At 44.0% G+C, this 18,500-nt stretch overlaps 1 protein-coding gene across 1 annotated transcript in view; it reads left to right on the top strand.

Moving 5' to 3' along the window:
- Nucleotides 1-18,500, top strand: part of ITIH2 (inter-alpha-trypsin inhibitor heavy chain 2) — a 35,889-nt gene extending 17,389 nt beyond the window's left edge. Inside the window, exons 12-21 of the mRNA XM_025445296.3 lie at nt 1,466-1,647; nt 2,729-2,914; nt 3,293-3,432; nt 4,936-5,105; nt 8,795-8,932; nt 13,628-13,741; nt 14,149-14,347; nt 14,905-15,077; nt 16,421-16,532; nt 18,191-18,500. Coding sequence (XP_025301081.1) covers nt 1,466-1,647; nt 2,729-2,914; nt 3,293-3,432; nt 4,936-5,105; nt 8,795-8,932; nt 13,628-13,741; nt 14,149-14,347; nt 14,905-15,077; nt 16,421-16,532; nt 18,191-18,338 — 1,562 coding nt within the window. The 3' untranslated portion in view covers nt 18,339-18,500. The remainder of the gene's footprint in view (nt 1-1,465; nt 1,648-2,728; nt 2,915-3,292; nt 3,433-4,935; nt 5,106-8,794; nt 8,933-13,627; nt 13,742-14,148; nt 14,348-14,904; nt 15,078-16,420; nt 16,533-18,190) is intronic.

The raw sequence follows: 18,500 nt of genomic DNA, 5'->3' as shown, positions 1-18,500 counted from the left end.
AGCGTGTGGGATGAGCATGCGTCCCAGGCCTCCAGAAGACCTCTGGGGTCTGCAGGAACATTCCCTCCTTCTCCACACACCCCACCCTGGCCCAGTCACTCATGGCAACTGGACTAAGTACGTCTTTCTGATACACCTGTACACGATGCATTCTTCTCCACAAAATGGCCCAACATCTCCTGGCTACTGTCATGTGCCATTATTTTGATCTGCTTCATTTGTGTCCTTAAACTGGCAAATACAACAGTGCATGCTAGATTGCGTCACAGTCTGCCACATGGACAAGGACCCGTGCTGAATGCAGCTCTGTGGAAGGAAGATGAGTGGGCCAATCATGACAGTGGCCACTGGAGTTTTAGTAAGACAAGAAGCAATCATTTTATTTTTTTCCTTTTTTTCTTAAGATTTTATTTATTCATGAGAGACACAGAGAGAGGCAGAGACATAGGGAGAGGGAGAAGCAGGCTCTTCTCAGGGAGCCTGATGCAGGACTCAACCCCCGAGCCCCAGGATCAGGCCCTGAGTCAAAAAAGGCAGATGCTTAACTGTGAGCCACCCAGGTGTCCCACAAGCATTTTATTAATAGTGAGACTAGAATGGGGGTCGTGAGGTAGTATTTGTGGCAGATTCAGTGTTTCTTCACTCTCAGATCAGATTGCTTTTAAAATTCAATTTGAGGGGCCGCTGGCAGGCTCAGTCCATGGAGCCTGTGACTCTTGATCTCGGAGTTGTGAGTTCGAGCCCCACACTGGGTGTAGAGATTACTTAAAAATAAATTAATAAGATCTTTAAAACAAATTCAAGTCGAGGATAAAATTGTAAGGAAGAAAAGGATGCGTAGCAAAAAATTAAGTCTGTTTCTCATTTCTGTCCCTTAACCACCCAGTTCCTGTCCCTGGAGGCAATCTTTGGTTAGCAATTTCTCGTGTATCATTTTAGAGATTCTGTGCATATCTGTATATTCCCTATATATTTATATGTGAATATATATATATATATATATATATATATATATATATATATACACATGTACATGCACACAAACATGCATGCCGGTATGCAGATATATCCTACTTATACCAATCTTTACATTGTTCTCTCCCCTTTAAAAATGTCTTTGAGATCATTCATTATAAATACATAAAGAGTTTCCTTGCTCTTTTTAATAACTGCACAATATCTCACAGTCTGAATGTGTCATCATTTAACCAGCCTCCCTTCCTTGTGTACATTTGTTTTCAATATGTTGCTACTCCCAATAATGATGCTAGGTATGATTGCCCGTACTTCATTTCCCTATATGTGAGGGCAGCTATAAGGAAAACCCCTAGAGGTTGAGTCTCTGGGTCAAAGGGTAAGCGCATTTTTAATTTGACAAATTCCGCTAAACCACCCTCCGCAGATTTTCCAAAAACACTGCGGCATTGCCCCTCATTCTTTTCCTTTCTGTCATCATCAACTTTAGGTGAACTGAAATTGTCAAAGATTCAAAAAAATGTGAAGCAGCACATACGAGACAACATCTCCTTGTTCAGCTTGGGGATAGGATTTGACGTTGATTATGACTTCTTGAAGAGACTATCCAATGAAAACCGTGGAATCGCGCAAAGGATTTATGGAAACCAGGACACATCTTCCCAGCTCAAAGTAACACTTTTTTTCTGTTCTTTCTTCTTCCTCCACTCAAAATCATTCAACCAGCAGTATCTGATGCCTAAAAGAAGACGGCCAGATTTGAGTCACAATTGTCATCCTTTCTGCTGCATTAGGCCACGAGAATGAGAAAGTCTTCGATTCCTTTCTCACCTCTTTTTGCATGTGCATCTGCAGTGACAATGAGGCAGGAGATGACAGAGAGATGGGCACACACTCTCTCTCTCATGCCCTGAGCAAGACTTCCCAGGCATTATCGAACCTTCTGGGCTTTCCAGTTCCGCTAACACGCCTGGTCGTTCTTACGGTCATGGCCATTGTTCCCCCTTTAAAGTGCATTGGCGTCTTGGTATCAACTTTTTATAATGCAACACAGATCAAATGATAGCTTGTAAGTGTCTTTAAAGTTAAAAGAGACAAATTACTTGTTTCGTTTGACTACATGGACAAGGAAAATACGGAGGAGAAGAGGAACACACTTCACACCACCCTCTGTCAATTCCAGGCACCATGGGTCAGTTGCAGGCACCATATTTACCATCGGGGACAGAAAAGGGATAAGGGATAATTTGGGAATATCAACTCAGTGGACTTTTCTTATTATGAGTATTTATGAGCTTTTTATGCTGATCATAAAAGAAAAAAAATGCGCTGGGCTCCCAAGTCAGAATAATATTCTTAACAATTTTTTAGTTTTTCCATACCTCAGTTCATCTGATAATTGTGAGAATTCTCCTGGTCCCATAGCTTTCCACAGAGATTATGTGAGGATAAATTAAGAGATGCCAGCTAAGCATTTGAGGAATCTCAGCAAAAAGTACTTTAGAGGTTCCTGTGTGACTCAGTTGATTAAGTGTCTGACTCTTGATTTCAGCTCAGGTCACGATCTCAGGGTCAGGAGATGGAGCCATGAGTTGGGCTCTGAGCTGGGTGTGGAGCCTGCTTAAGATTCTCTCTCTTTCCTTCTCCCTCTGCTCCTCCCCCCTCTAAAAAAAGTGTTTTAGACCCATGAAGTGGTATGAAAATAATTATTTCTCTGGTTTTGTTTGTTTGTTTGTTTTTTAATGAATTATAGAAATTCTACAACCAGGTCTCTACTCCCCTGCTCCGGAACGTTCAGTTCAACTATCCCCACATGTCAGTATCAGATGTCACTCAAAACAGTTTTCACAACTATTTTGGAGGCTCGGAGATTGTGGTGGCGGGAAAATTCAACCCTGATAAATTGGAGCAGTTACAGAGCATCATCACTGCAACTTCGGTACTTCCACTTATCTGCTTATTTTCAAAAATACTAATCGGTCCCCTCGAAACAGTCCATTTTGTATATTAGCTGCTTAATATTTTGCATTCCATGAATCTTGCATGTGGAATAAAAGCAATAAAGTGAAAGAGAAGACGTGAGAATATCTATGCCATGGTCAAAGCCATTCTGTAAATCCTTCCCTTTTCATCCCAAGCCAATCCCAACCCTTGGATGTATGCACTTACTTCCTCTTTTGTATTTTTTGAATTATTTTGTATTTCCCCTGAAGTTACGTAGCTCCCTGATTCACTCACAGTAGATATGAAAAACGTGGCTTGATTAACTGTAGTTTGGCCCCCTCGATGTCTTTCAACTGAATCTTCCATCATCCAGGCTAACACGGAGTTAGTCTTAGAAACTCTGGCCCAGATGGACGACTTGGAGGATTTTCTATCAAAGGACAAGCATGCAGATCCCAATTTCACCAAGAAATTGTGGGCCTATCTGACAATCAACCAACTTCTGGCTGAGCGGTAAGAAGCGTATACATAATGGGAATTTGCAAAAGTAGGAGGTCTGCCTTGAGTATTTTGAAGTAATACACAAAAAAGGATGTGGAACTCAGAAAGGCAGCAAATTAATTCAGGCTTTGGATGGTCAATTTCCACTGGTTCCAAGCACCTGAAGCAAAGCTGAGTTCACTCTTTTTCCTTTTTTTATTGAGGTCTGACATACATAAAGTGGGTGAAGTGCATGACTTTTAAGAGTACAGTTCAATGAATTCTTATATATGTGTCACCCTTGTCATCACCACCTGGATCATTAGAGGCCACTTCTGTCCTCCCTGAAGGGTCCCTTGTTCTTCCCACAGAACCCCCACCCCCACCCACATTGGAAACCACTGTCACCATCATTTAGTTTTCTGTGACCAAACGTCTTGTAATGATACAACCCATATTCTTGTTTCTGGCTTCTTTCACTGAACACGGTGTCCGTGAGAATCCATCATGTTGCTGGGGGTGTATCAGTAGTTCATTTGCATTTAGTTACTTTTGCAAAGTTTGTAGGCCAACGAGAAATTTACGATTATAGTGCCACCGAAGGACATTGCTCTCTCCTCCATCGCTGGCTTCTCAGCCCCCCTGCCCCCAAACTGCCCAACATAAGAACTAGGCTTCTAAGCAGTGCCTCGTTCTCTGACCACGAGCAGGACAAGTCGCAGGTGCTGACGAAGAGAACCACCATGCCCGAGCCCCCTCCCACCTACCAGAGCACATTCCCGGGAGGACAGAGCAGAGTCTTCCGAACTAGGTCAGGGAGACATGAAATACGGTGGTGGGACTGTACCCACAGAGGAAATCCACGGTGTCCGATTAGGAAGCAGCCACGGGGCTGTAGCGGTGGCTTTCAAGTGAGCGAGAACCATCCCTGCCCCTTTCAGAAGCATCCTGGTGCCTTCACGGCCAAAGTACACATACCCCACGCCCGGCTGGAGTTAGAGCATAGGGACTTTTAAGAAACAGTCCCTGTAAAATGGATGGGTGGGTGCCGGGGCTTGGGGGGCAGGACGACCAGGCGTCACACAGGAGACCTTTAGGGCCGTGAAGCTGCCCTGCATGATTCGGCAGCAGTGAACACATGTCATTGTACGTGTGCCCGAGCCCATAGAACGTACCCCAAGAGCAGACCCTGATGTAAACCACAGATTTGGTGCTGATGAAGTGTCAGTGCAGGTTCACTGGTTGTAACAAATACACCACTCGGGTGGGGGCGGTGTTGATATTGGGGGCGACTGCGGTGTGCGGCGCAGGGAGTTCCCTTCAATTTTACCATGAAACTAAAACCCATCTGAAAAATGAAGTCTGTTTGAAAAAAAAATCCTTAGGATGGCATGGCTAAGTAAAATACCAGCTTCACGGAGCCAGTTAGCGTTCTTGTACCTTGTGGTCCCCAGGGTCCCGGCTGAGCCCTGAATCCGTGGGGTGTGGGCCTGAAGTGCGGTAATGTTCTCTAATGCCTCTATCTCCTAAATACAGAAGCCTGGCTCCTACGGCTGCTAGCAAAAGGAAAATCACAAAAACCATCCTGCAGATGTCTCTGGACCATCACATCCTGACCCCGCTCACCACGATGGTGATTGAGAACGAGGCAGGGGATGAGCGCATGCTGGCCGACTCCCCGCCGCAAGACCACTCCTGCTGCTCAGGTCAGTGCTCCTGGCTGGTGGAGAAATACGACAGGTCAGCTCTATTGTATTGTATTTTTTATTTTTATTTTTATTTTTTAATTTTTATTTTTTATTTTTTATTTTTTATTTAAATTCAATTTGCCAACATACTATATGAGTACCCAGTGCTCATCCCATCAAGTGCCCTCCTGCATGCCCTTCAGGGGTCAGCTTCCTCAGCTGACTTCAGGGTGCTCCCCCCTCTGCCTCTCTCCCCCTGCAGCCCTCCTTGTGCTCTCAGCCCTGTGTCCCTGGGGGTCCGAGCTCTTCCTGTCGATTTACTTTGAGAGAGTCCATTGCTGTGGTCTTAGAACATTTTTGCTCACTTAGCTCCCAGAGGAATTTTGAGGACCTGTGGACCCCTACACACATGCTTAAGTCAACATTGAACCATTTTGCACCATGCTTCAGTAGTTGCGATGAATATAATTTGAGGCATAGTGTAAACATTGACTTTTTTTGTTGTTGTTAAAGATTTTATTTATTTACTCATGAGAAACACCGAGAGAGAGGCTGAGACACAGGCAGGGGGAGAAGCAGGCTCCCTGCAGGGAGGCTGATGGGGAACTCGATCCCGGGACCCCGGGGTCACGCCCGGAGCCAAAGGCAGATGCTCAAACACTGAGCCACCCAGGCGCCCTGACACTGAACTTTTATTTTTATTATTTTATTTTTTTTGAACTTTAAAATAAAACTGTTACATCACTGTTTTTAAGTGTACCCAAGGACATGGGATATCAAACTTGGTACTCTCCATCATCCATTAAAAAATACATGAACAAATTCTGTTTTACTTGCTGGAAATTTTATAGTGTTTTCTTTTCTATTTGAACTGGTATTTCCATTTCTGGCAGAATCATGTCTCAATGTAATAAATACACTGCTACCCAGGAAAGTCTTTTATTGATCATCCTGCCCTTCTGCAAGAAAAATGTATACGAATTTAAATTTTTTTCAATTTCTTGTGGCCATTAGATTCTGAGTGTTCAAAAAAATTTTTTTTAGATTTTTATTAAATTTATTTATAATAAATAAAATAATAAATAAAAATAATAAATTTTATTAAATTTATTTATAAAAGTATTATATTATTATAATATATAAATATATAATATACAAATGATATATAATTATTGTTATTTAATTTTATTAAATTTATTATTTATTAAATTTTATTATATTTTTTTCTAGAGTTTTATTAAAACTACTACAAGTAGGGCACCTGGGTGGCTTCATTAGTGAAGCTTCTGCCTGCAACTCAGGTCATGATCTCAGGGTCCTGGGATCGAGCCCCACATCAGGTTCCCTGCTCAGCAGGACATCTGCTTCTCCCTCTCCTTCTGCCTCTCCCCTTCTTGTGCTCTCTCTCTCTCTCAAATAAATAAAATAAATAAAATAAATAAAATCTTTAACAACAACAACAACAAAAAACTACCACAAGTAGATAATTGGTCAAAATAGTGTACAACTATTATACATTCAATATCCATAAATAAAATTTTATTAGAAATCATCTTTTAATGAGAAAAAATGTGACAGTGTTTTTTTCGAGTATCTATGGGTGAATGCTATTTATTAATAGATTGAAAGAGATCAGATTCAGTGTCAATGCTAAAGAAAAAATTTTAGGGGCACCCCCTGGCTCAGTCAATGGAACATGCGACTCTTGGTCTTGGAGTTGTGAGTTCGAGCCCCAAACTGGGTGTAGAGATTACTTAAAAATAAGTCTTAAAAAAATAATAATCTTTTTTAAGCCTAAGTCTTGATAAATCTTGTTGACACAGATAAGTAGATAAGAATGGAATGAATTTGGTTACAGCAATTGTCACTCACTTATAATGTCTTCAAAGTTATATGCAAACTCACATAGGACGTAGTATTCAAAAATTATTTTTAATGATCTAACGCATGACAGCTCACGACCTACTTCAATTCTGCTTAAAGCAAAGAACTAGAAATTGTCTGATTTGCAAACCAATCTGTTTTCCTGGCAATGGATTGGAGTCATTGCATTTTTCGGCACTACACCAATTTTCCCCAGAGGATTTTTTTTTAATTTTTTTTAATTTATTTTTTATTGGTGTTCAATTTACTAACATACAGAATAACCCCCAGTGCCCGTCACCCATTCACTCCCACCCCCCGCCCTCCTCCCCTTCTACCACCCCTAGTTCGTTTCCCAGAGTTAGCAGTCTTTACGTTCTGTCTCCCTTTCTTTCTGATATTTCCCACACATTTCTTCTCCCTTCCCTTATATTCCCTTTCACTATTATTTATATTCCCCAAATGAATGAGAACATATAATGTTTGTCCTTCTCCGACTGACTTACTTCACTCAGCATAATACCCTCCAGTTCCATCCACGTTGAAGCAAATGGTGGGTATTTGTCATTTCTAATAGCTGAGGAATATTCCATTGTATACATAAACCACATCTTCTTTATCCATTCATCTTTCGTTGGACACCGAGGCTCCTTCCACAGTTTGGCTATCGTGGCCATTGCTGCTAGAAACATCGGGGTGCAGGTGTCCCGGTGTTTCATTGCATTTGTATCTTTTGGTGAGAGAGCAAGCCTTTCACTTCTAAACTAGAATAAAGAGTTTTCTTAGGAAGTGTATGTGGAAGCCGAGAACCTCAAAATTGTCATAAAAGCCACCCATGATTTCTGTGTCCTGTGGAAAGTCATAAGGTGTGCCCAGGGGCCCATGTACCAAGTTTAAAAGATGTAGCTCATCACCTTCTTTCTGCCCTCGCTTTCTTAGGGACTGTCCTGCTGAAACACAGTGCTGACAATGGCCTGCATACCCTGGAGGGAACACTTTACACATTATCATTTTGTGCAAGTGACACGCCAGCTTTACTGCAGTGATCCAGGGTTCAAGGAACTCTTACCTCTGGGTGCTGGTTGTAATAGCCTGGGTGCCACAGCTAAATTTATCTCAGGAGAAACTCACCCTAGATAAACTGGCATTTATAAGTGATTTTAAGATGCCTAGGTGAACTGCCATTTGTTTTCTCAACGACAAGAAGACTGTATATCGGAAAGTGAAATGGACTTTGTTTCCTTTCTTTTTTTTTTTTTTAGGTTTTATTTATTTATTTGAGAAAAAACAAAAGAGAGAGAGAGAGAGAGAGAACAAGTGGGGGGAGCAGAGGCAGAGGGAAAGGGAGAAGCAGACTCCTCATTGATCAAGGAGCCCAGTGTGGGGCTCGATCCCAAGACATTGAGATCATGACCTGAGCCAAAGGCAGATGCTTAACCAACTGAGCCACCCAGACACCCCTAAAATGAACTTTTTGTAACCAGAAGGGGAAACTACTTGGTTGAGAAACTCAGTTATTTAGATAATTGTTTGGTGAGGAAATAGGAGCAGATCCAGGCAGAGACTGACTATAATCCAGGACTTCTCCAGGGGCTGCTGTGGACAACCTTCTCCAGCCTCTGTGGGGCAATTCTCACAGCCCCAGTCCCAAACTCTTCAGAGAACCCTATGGCAGACCCATAAAGACAGAAGGAGCTGGAAGAGAGAAAATTCTGGAACAAAATTAATGAGAGAAAACCTTAGCTGAGAACACAAGGTCTGCATAAAACAGATTCTTGAAGTTGTAAGAAATCTCTCTGGAAAAGTAAGCTTGGAAACTAACAGAGACAGGTTTTTCCACACAGGTGCCCTGTATTATGGCAACAAAGTTGCTTCGAATTCAGTCCCATCTTGGGTCAACCCTTCCCCAACACCCAGGATCCCAATGCCAGTGCTGGGAGCTCAAGTGCTGGAGGCCACACCTCCCCCACATGTGATGAGAGGTAAGAGACCTTTACCACTGCTTTCAGGTCCTGGCTCCCAATTGGATCACAATCCTGTGGAGCATATACATACATTCGAGAGGTCCTGGTAAACCAGATGACTTTTATGGGCATGGTTGACCTCCAGTGAAAGAAGACAGTTGCATGTGTTCATCAGCTTGGGCCGCCACACCCAGAGCCCCTAGCTGGGCTGTCTAAACAACAGACGTTTATTTGTCACTATTCTAGAGGTAGGGAAGTCCAAGACCATCGTGCCAGCTAGGTCAGCTCTCCGTGTCTCTTCTCATCGGGGCACCAATCCCATCCTGGGGACCCCACCTCCAAACATCATCCTGTTGGTGGTTAGGGCTCCTATGTATGAATTTTGGGGGTACAACTGGGTCCATACCACTCCATCTCCACCTGTATGATGTGAACCCTCTGGAATGGAAGGGATGCTCTTTCTCATGCTGGGTGGGCCAATGGGGTATCAATGCAAAGAACATTCTCTTCGGAGATTGCGTGTGAACTTACTAAGTTACTTCATGTTGCTGTACATTGCAAGTAGGCATAACTACACTTACGCAGCCAGGTTGTTGACACCGTGTGAAGCCATCTGAAAGGGCTAGCACATTAGAGATGATACATAAAGGCTATTATTAAGGATCAGAAGCCATACATTTTGCCATAAAAAATGACTTTAATGTTGTTTCCTATTGTTTTTCTCTCCTTCCAAATCTGGCATTTGCCACCTTTCCCCACAGAGGTGACGGCTGCCTGGCGATCAGCTAGCGAGTGTAGAAAGTCTGTGCACTTCTCCCCTTTCTTTTTTTCTTAGAAAGGAGTACATTTCAACAATCAGAGAGACAGCACATCCCTCTCCCTGTGGGAAGGTCCGGATAGGGGGCTCGATTGGGGTGGTTTGAAATTTCAATAGCAGAGTAGCTCCCGATGTCCCTGGACGTGTGCAGCTTTTCTAGACTGCCTGGAATGCAGACTTTTTTTAGCAAGAAAATTTCTGACTGTCGGAATGGATTTCTCAAGACTGTATACTCACCACTCCCTGAAACCATATTGTAACAGAGAAAATGTAGCGGGGACATCGAATCTATTTGTAGAGTGAGTGCATCTCTCCCCCAAACACCCCCGATGGCTTGTCTCTAAAATGACTATTCGTGGGCCCAAAGTGATTTGCTTCTTCGCTCTTCCATCAGGGGCAGTGCTTCATCCAGGGGCCCCTCCACTGCCCTCCCCAGCACGTCCGACCACAGGGCCTGAGGAGGGACTCTGCCCCGAGCTTTCAGTTAGCAGTGCTAACTTGACAACACAGCACGCGTGGGGAGGGCAGCCGTGTGAAAGGTTACAGTGCTGACGAAATTGCCATCTTTACCCTGTCGAGTGGCTCTCAGAGCAAGAGACAGGGCGTCGGAATACATGAAATTTGAAAGAACATTATTTAACCTTGTTAGAAAATAATTATTTGGTCTGCATACTAAGAGTAAGAATAACAAAATTCGCTTGCTTTTGTTCATTCTTCTAAAAGCACCTATGGCAGGTGCACGAGCCGCTCACACTGTTGCTTTGCAAAACAAAGCTTCTGTGGAAACACGGAGAGAGAAAGCTAACTTCGTTTTCAATATTCTTTCCAGTATGAATGCAGCGGTTCCTCTGGGTGTATGTAGTCACCCGTATGATGCAGTCAAAGGGACAAGGTCTTGAGAGTCCGAGAATTCTGGGGTCAAACTCTGCCCACGTGACAGGGGGACCCAGGCTCTGGAACCCCCCTGGGTCTCAGTGAGCTCACCTGTAAAATGGAGCTGGTGATAAATTGCAGAGTGATTATAACGTTGGTTCCTGGTTCCTCATAGAGACTCGTTAACCCTCGGTCCTCAGGAACCTATGAAGTCATCACAGAGTCCTCAATCTACCCTACCCTCAACCTGTTCTAAATGTAAGGCCGCACAGACTCACCTAATTTGATGTATCATTTCTGCTGCCTAGAATGATATCAAATCAGTATGGCAGAGCTGATTTGGGATTACTCACCAGCAGGTCTGATTAGTGGGATTTTGGTAAAATTAAAATGGCAAAATCAATGATTATCTTTAATAAGAGCAATATCCTTCAAAAAAATTTCAAAACACTCTATTTATGTAAAGGAAGAGGTTACCTTAACAAAATGATTTTGGGGGGGGGGGAGGAAATGAAAACCTTTGTTCTGTGTTTTAATGATGCCCTCTAGTGCCCAGCTCAACACAAAATCAATTAACCAAGTATTTATTGACCTCATAGCAAGAGTTTAGTGGTGTGAGGGGTGCAAAGAAGTACAAGATTGTATTCCTGCTCTGGATTAGCTTATCTTGCATTTCGTGTTCCAAAACACACAGTTGAAAATGAATGAGCGTATCGGAGTGGGTGGGACAGTGGGCTTGTCATCGGACAGCTTGGCTTTGGTCATAGCTCTGTCACTTACTAACAGGTCACCTGTCCTCTGCGAGGATACGGTGAGGAGTTGAGTTGATGTTTGCACGGGGCTTCGCGATGCTATCTAGATCACGGCAGCCTCTCAAGGAGTGGAAGCCTGCTCTTCCAGTTTCATTCTGGAAACACAAGCACTGCAGTTCCTACCATACAGACCTTCCTCTCTCCACTGCCTTCGATGGCCGAGGCTGGAAGCCTGGAAGTGCTGAAGCGTGCCTCTGTGCTCGGATTCTATCACCTGTCTCTGGATTTTTCCCTCCTGCACCCATCCCATTTCCCATTGAATCTACTATCTCTTGCCTGGGTTACTGCTGCTCTGGCTGCTAACCGATCTTCTCATGTCCACGTTCCAAGACTTAATTTATACCCTGACAAGTGATTTCCCTGAAATCAAATCATGTCACATTTATTCTCAAAAACTTCACGTAGCTCCCAACTTAGAGCTCCATTCCTTGGCGCCATGCTCCATCTCCATGACCCCCCTTTCAGTCTTTTCCTCCATTCCTTCCAGAACCCATCCCCTGGTTACACTGAGCTACTTTGCATACAAATCACCAACATTTATACCTCCAAGCTGTGCCTTGTTCTGTGCACTCAGAATAAAATCTGTCTCTCCTGTGTCTCTTGCCTTTCCCAGCTTCAAGACGCTTTGTGAGAACCCCTTTACAAGGCCTTTCGCAGCTGGCCAGGCGGGGTTGGGCACCGCTTCATCTTTACCCTCAGGGCATTGCCCTTGGGCCATTATTGTGTCATTTATTTTATTCTTTGACCTCAGTGGTCGGGTCTATCTCTACAAAAGAAAAACTACTAAGGAAACCAATTATTCACGATATTCGTTAGACATACACCGTCACAAAGACTTTACTCAAGGGAGTGGGGGGGGGGCGTCACCATGGGCATGAGGACCCCCATCACAGGGCCTTGCTGTTGGGTGGGGAAGATTGGGCTCAGCTCCAAATACAGCATGGCACAGTGGGAGTTTATAGACAAAAACAGCGGGGAGGCTGTGGGTGGAAAATCACTAAGAGGAAACATCAGGAAGAAGGAGGATTCTGGCCAAACCCATCTAACAGGATTCTTGCAGAAGGCAGTCAGGTGATCAGATGTCACCTGGAGGGCATTGGGGGATGAGGAGCCCACTATATCAAGGGGATCAATATGGAGGGTGGAGGTTCTAGGTAAGCCAAGCTACTAGGATTCTTGCTAAACTTGGACAATGCAGGGGGTCCTGGGTGGCTGAGTCAGTGAATCGTCTGCCTTCAGCTCAGGTCATGATCTCAGGGTCCTGGGATGGAGCCCCACATTGGGCTCCCTGCTCCACGGGGAGTCGGCTTCTCTCTCTCCCTCTGCTCCTCCACCTGCTTGTGCGCTCTCTCATTCTCTCTCTCTTTCTCTCTCTCTGTCAAATAAAGTCTTAAAAAAATTGATCTGTTAAAAAAATTGGAAAATACAGAGACAGACATGCAAGTCCAAAAGCTGAGGACTAATTGAAAAGGTCGGGGGAGCCTAAGCAAAGTTTGATCAAGGAGAGCATCTTGGTCACTCTTTCATTAAATTATGACTTTCTTGAAGGTCTTATAAATAAGACCATGACTTATGTATAGGTACATCAAACATTGCCTGATTCAGTGCTTTGGACAGAGTTGGGTTTTTTTTCCTCATTAACTCTTTGTTGAATGATTAAACAAACAAACAAGTAAGAAATATCAGCCAGAATAAGGTCATCCAGTAGCAAAGGAGCTCTTTGTTGAGTGTAGCTTGATGCTTCATTGCTCTTGGAATTGATTAATATCAATCTATATGCCAAAAAATAATATTATGTCGCCTTTATTTTTATGTATTGTCTGTAGCTACTCAAAACGTACATATTTTTATCTATCTATATACAATACTCGCTATATACACGTATATATGTGTATATACATAGTGTGTATGTGTGCTTTTCTTATTGTCTTATTTATTCATTTTTTTATCTCTAGCCTAGATCATATGTGATAGCTTCAGAATAAGTATACCCTATATTTGTAAAATAACTTAAAACTCTTAACAGAAGCTTCACGAGGAAGGGACAATGGGGGCGGACCACTAGGCCCCGAAGCGCTAGAAGAGAACCTGGCATCTAGTAGAAGCATTGTAATTATTTAAGTTAAAGATGTTCAGGAATAAAGTGCTTGCTCCATGTCACCTTCCTTCTTATGATTTTGTTTGATTTCACTTTCTCTGTATGTTTTCCAGTTGAAAATGATCCACACTTCATCATTTACCTGCCAAAAAATGAAAAGAATATTTGTTTCAATATTGACTCAGAACCTGGAAAAATTCTCAACCTTGTTTCTGATCCAGAATCAGGTAAATAAAAAGATACTATATTTGAAATAGGCAATTTATCACTGCCATCTTTCACTGTCGTACCTGGGATTTCTTTCCTTCCCACCTTAATAGGAGTCCTGGAATTTTCAAACCCTGACAGTTAGTGAGAATGAATTATAAATATATTCCTAAGGGAATTAGAATAGCTAAGAAACTGAGTATGAACTAGCAGATCTTATTGTGATATAATTCATTTAAAGTATGATGAGACATACTTTAAATGACACAAAGTGAGCATGGCATAGGAAAAAATGTAAGTCCTGAAGCAAAAAAAGACAATAATTTTCCCCTATTGTCCAGTTTTATAAATTTGAGTTATGGTGCCCAAATGTACAAAAACATGGTGCACAGAGAGAGAGAGAAAAAAAGCATGTTTTCTTCCACAGGGATTTTGGTCAATGGAGAGCTCATTGGTGCCAAGAAACCCAAGAATGAAAAACTCCGCACCTATTTTGGAAAACTGGGATTTTATTTCCAACGTGAAGATGTGAAAGTAGAAATCAGCACTGAGACCATCACCCTGAGCCAGGGCTCCCGGACGTCCGTCCTGTCCTGGTCTGACACAGCTCACATCATTAATCACAGGCAAGTACAATCCCATCGGATTCGGGCCTGTCCTCCATGCAAGACTGCGTGAATAAATCCAGAAATCTCTGATAAAAACGTAGAACTTACCGTCGTGGTTTTAAATGTGAAGTTGAGGTTCAGGAAGTATTTTGTGACCTATTGCCCAGTCCCTGGCTGCAGAGTCCACGTCTTTTGGCCACCGAGTGTCTCAGCGCCAGCCTGAGGCCTGGCATGTAGTAAGGGCTCAGTAAATACACGTTGGATAAGTGAATGAACCCAACAAAAAGCCCCAGCCAACTCCCTGTCAGGGCATGCCCAGAACACCAGGATTGCATCTTACGAGTCATGGTTTCCTGTTATTACCTGTTAATTGTTTTTGTACAAACATCTAAATGGACCGAATTCCAGAGCTGGGAGTGAAAACAGCATTCTGTGGCAAAAATGTTGTAGAGAGAGGGCTTCGTGCACTAGTGGGACCACCCAGGACGGGATGGCGAGCCCGTGTTCACGGGGGGAGGAATGGCTTCCTAAACAGTGTGTTCTGGAAACGCTGAAAACGTTGGTTTTCACACCAGGGTGCTCGTCTCTGTGAAGAAAGAGCAAACTGTGACCATCACCCTGGATAAAGACATGTCCTTCTCTGTTTTACTCCATCGCGTTTGGAAGAAGCATCCAGTCAATGTAGACTTTTTGGGGATCTACGTTCCCCCCACAAACAAGTTTTCACCTAAAGCCCACGGACTCATAGGTACAGTGTTTCGCGACCACCTGGCAAGTGGGGGGCCGCTCGGTCTCGAGCAACTTTGGAGGGTAGAACTTGGGCAAGTGACTGGGGCTCAAAGGACAGGTTGGGGCCACGCTCTGTGCCTGGCTCTTGATTTACACCAGTGACTAGGCCACACCTGGGCCAATGCCGTTGGGGCCAGAAATGTTTACTGTCACTCAGGTTCCCCTAGAAACAAGGCCTGTGATGCAGGGCCTCGGAGGGAGGGCAGGCTCTAGTTTGGAACTCAAAGCAACAGGTTTAGGCCAGAGCCTCTGTGGTTTCTGTAGGACAAGGTAGGGTGAGGTGGTTCCAGGTTGGCTAGCCTGCAACATCTCGGCAGGCTTGGGGCTCTAGGGTGGCCTCTGCTTACCTGGCTCCCGGCCCTGGAATGGCTTCCAGGTCACGCAGGCCAGCTAGAAGAGGTCTGGCTTGTTCCGGTCTGAGTCCTCTGCTGTCTTTCAGAATCAGCTAGCTCTGGAAGGGGCAGTCTCTCCCTAGCTGGTCAGGGTTTTTGATATCAGATCATAATACATGGGGACACCTGAGTGGCTCAGTGGTTGAGCATCTGCCTTTGGCTCAGGGCCTGATCCTGGGGTCCTTGGATCGAGTCCCCACTTCAGCCTCCCTGCAGGAAGCATTTCCCTCTCCCTATGTCTCTGTTTCTCTGTGTGTCTCTCATGAATAAATAAATAAAATCTTTTTAAAAAATCCTAATACACAAAGGATAGCAAACATGATTCGTACAGCCCAGCACAGACATGCAGGGTGACTCAGGGATGCTCTAGCCAAGACTGTTGGCTGTTGCAGGTGAGGTTTTCCCAGAACCAGGATTTTATCCTCACACTCTGGGCAACTTAGAGCCACAGGATACACTTTCAGTTTTATGCTGGAGATTTTTTTTCTAACTGAACAGGTAAACTGGTTTGGGAAGTCTATGATAACAAGCAGGGCGTCTAGGTCCCCTTTCCCTACTTTCTAAGGAATGGTTCCAGTTTAAGCATGTGACATCACAAACTTGTCTCTGTGATTTAAACTATGTGGCAGGTGCTCACCTGTACCTCCCCACCCCCAGCACCGGGGCGTTCTTGTCTACTTCTCATCCAGTAGGTCAGACTTGTATGTCAGATGAATGTGGGGCTAGCGGCCCAGCATCACTCTTGGGAAGGACCCATCCCTCCCATTGCTCTGTCCTTCTCTTAATATGTCTTTCTACCCCAGAAATTCTGGAGGACCAAAATGAAGCCGGGGTCAAATGATGATGAGGCTGTATTAGTTATTTACTCTTGGGTTCCGCGTAAATCGGCGTCTGCACTTTGTTTCACTAGGCCAGTTCATGCATGAGCCAAAGATCCGTATCTTCAATGAACGACCCGGAAAGGACCCCGAGAAGCCCGAGGCGAGCATGGAAGTGAAGGGACATACATTGATTGTCACCAGGTAGGCCGTGGATGCGTACAACAGTAATGGAGAGTGCTCCTACCGGGATTAAACTCACCCAGTGACACAGAAGCAAGGAAAGCTCTTGCAAGTGTTCCCTGTGTCAGACGGAACAGCTCATCAGGAAGGGACACATCTACTACGGTTGCATAAGGACGCTGCAGGCAGGCCAGCTTCACTGCTCTTGGCATTTGACGGCACCTACTTGTCTAGCTAGTCCTTATTTGCAAGAGCCCTGGTCATAAGCTAGATTACTGAGAAAGCTGATCGAAGGAGGAAATTGTAAAAACACCTGTGAACCAGGGCGCCTGGTGGCTCCGTCGGTTGAGCGTCGTCCGACTCTTAGTTTCAGCTCGGGTCATGATCCCAGGGTCCTGAGATCAAGCCCTGAGTCAGGCTCTGTGCTCAGCTAGCTTGGAGGCTGCTTGAGATTTGCTTTCCCCCTGCCCACCTTTCTCAAAATAAATAGTAAAATAAATATTAAAAAAAAATACCCATGAACCATAGAGCTAGAGAATGAACGTATATGTTTAAGTAAGACTGGATGGAGTCTTCTTCCTGAGTATGAATCTAAAGAATGCATTTCTGTGTAGCTTTTCTCACACAAGCCCTATCCGCGTGCTTCATTCTGAAGTGAGAATTGCAGATTGCAAAGCATTCTGAGTGTAACATTCTTATGGGTCTTTTCAGTTTCTCCTAATCCTCTACAGCAGTCTCCCCTGTGCTGATAGCATTTTAAAGCAGAGTTTTTTTCTGGATTTTTTTTTTTTTTTCATTTTAAGAGTTTTCACAAAGCAATCCACTTAGCTCTATAAGAAATGACTTTCTTTGCTCACGGATGTCATTGGCTTCCACATAAGTATGCAATGAAATTGCGGTGCTAATTAAGTCCGACGTACCACCACAAATAGATTCGGGAAGTAAAATGATGAACTCTTAGTGAGGACACCAGTCACCTGGTTCTGGCTGACTGGAGACCAGTGAGTTACCAATGGGCATCAGTGAGCATATTTGAGGAGGAAATGGTGAGCACAGTTAATCATAGTAGTTATCTGAGATTTGTAAACGCACATCGGCTATCCTCCAATGACAAAGGTAAATGATGGGCTTCAAGTTCAGGGACTGCAAGCACCTTGTGATGCAAAATACTTGAAAGATCGTGAGTGACAATACACCCTATGCCTTTTGAATTCATTAGCTTATTTGTCCTTTATGTGAAAGGCATGAATTTCTCAGAAAGAGGTGGCATCGCCCTTAGATAGGACACTTACCTGCCCAGGGAAGGTGAGAGGCATCTCAGATTCGTCCTGCAGGTGACACGTGCAGTAGGCCCACAGCACATCGGCATTTGGTTCCCACCTTCGTTCCGCGTAAAAGTTAATTTGCACTCTTCACCTTGCTGGAAAAATCTGTATCGGTACATCTCCAAAGGGTTATTTGAATGATCTAAGGATACACTGCTGATCTCTGCTCTTCCAACACCAAGCCCCAGAGAATGATGTTCAGTACAGCTTGGGTGGGGGCAAGCAGAAAGGATGCAAGAAAGTTGCAACGAACCGCAAGGCGGTGGTGGGGGTGGGGATATGTCTCCTTTCCAGACATGCAGGCTGGCCAAGCCTCGGTCTGTGCTCTAACCATACACACCATTTCCCTTGCAGAGGTCTGCAGAAAGACTACCGAACAGATCGAGTGTTTGGAACAGACGTCTCCTGTTGGTTTGTGCACAACAGTGGGAAGGGTTTCATCGATGGACATTACAAGGATTACTTTGTGCCTCAGCTTTATAGCTTTCTCAAAAGGTCTTAAAGATTGATAGCTTTGGAAATTATCTGTTGTATGTATGGCTTTTCCCTGCCACTCTTGCAGTCATTCTTCAGTCCAGATAATTAAAAAACTAACCGGACGTCGTGGTGGTTTTATAAAACCTGTTAATTACATCTGAAGAAAATAAATACTTTGCAAAGAAGA

This window comes from Canis lupus, chromosome 2 (assembly GCF_003254725.2).
Source record: "Canis lupus dingo isolate Sandy chromosome 2, ASM325472v2, whole genome shotgun sequence".
In the NCBI taxonomy this organism is placed as follows: domain Eukaryota; kingdom Metazoa; phylum Chordata; class Mammalia; order Carnivora; family Canidae; genus Canis; species Canis lupus.
The sequence above is the reverse complement of the archived record's forward strand: the minus strand, read 5'-3'. Positions and strand labels throughout refer to the sequence as shown.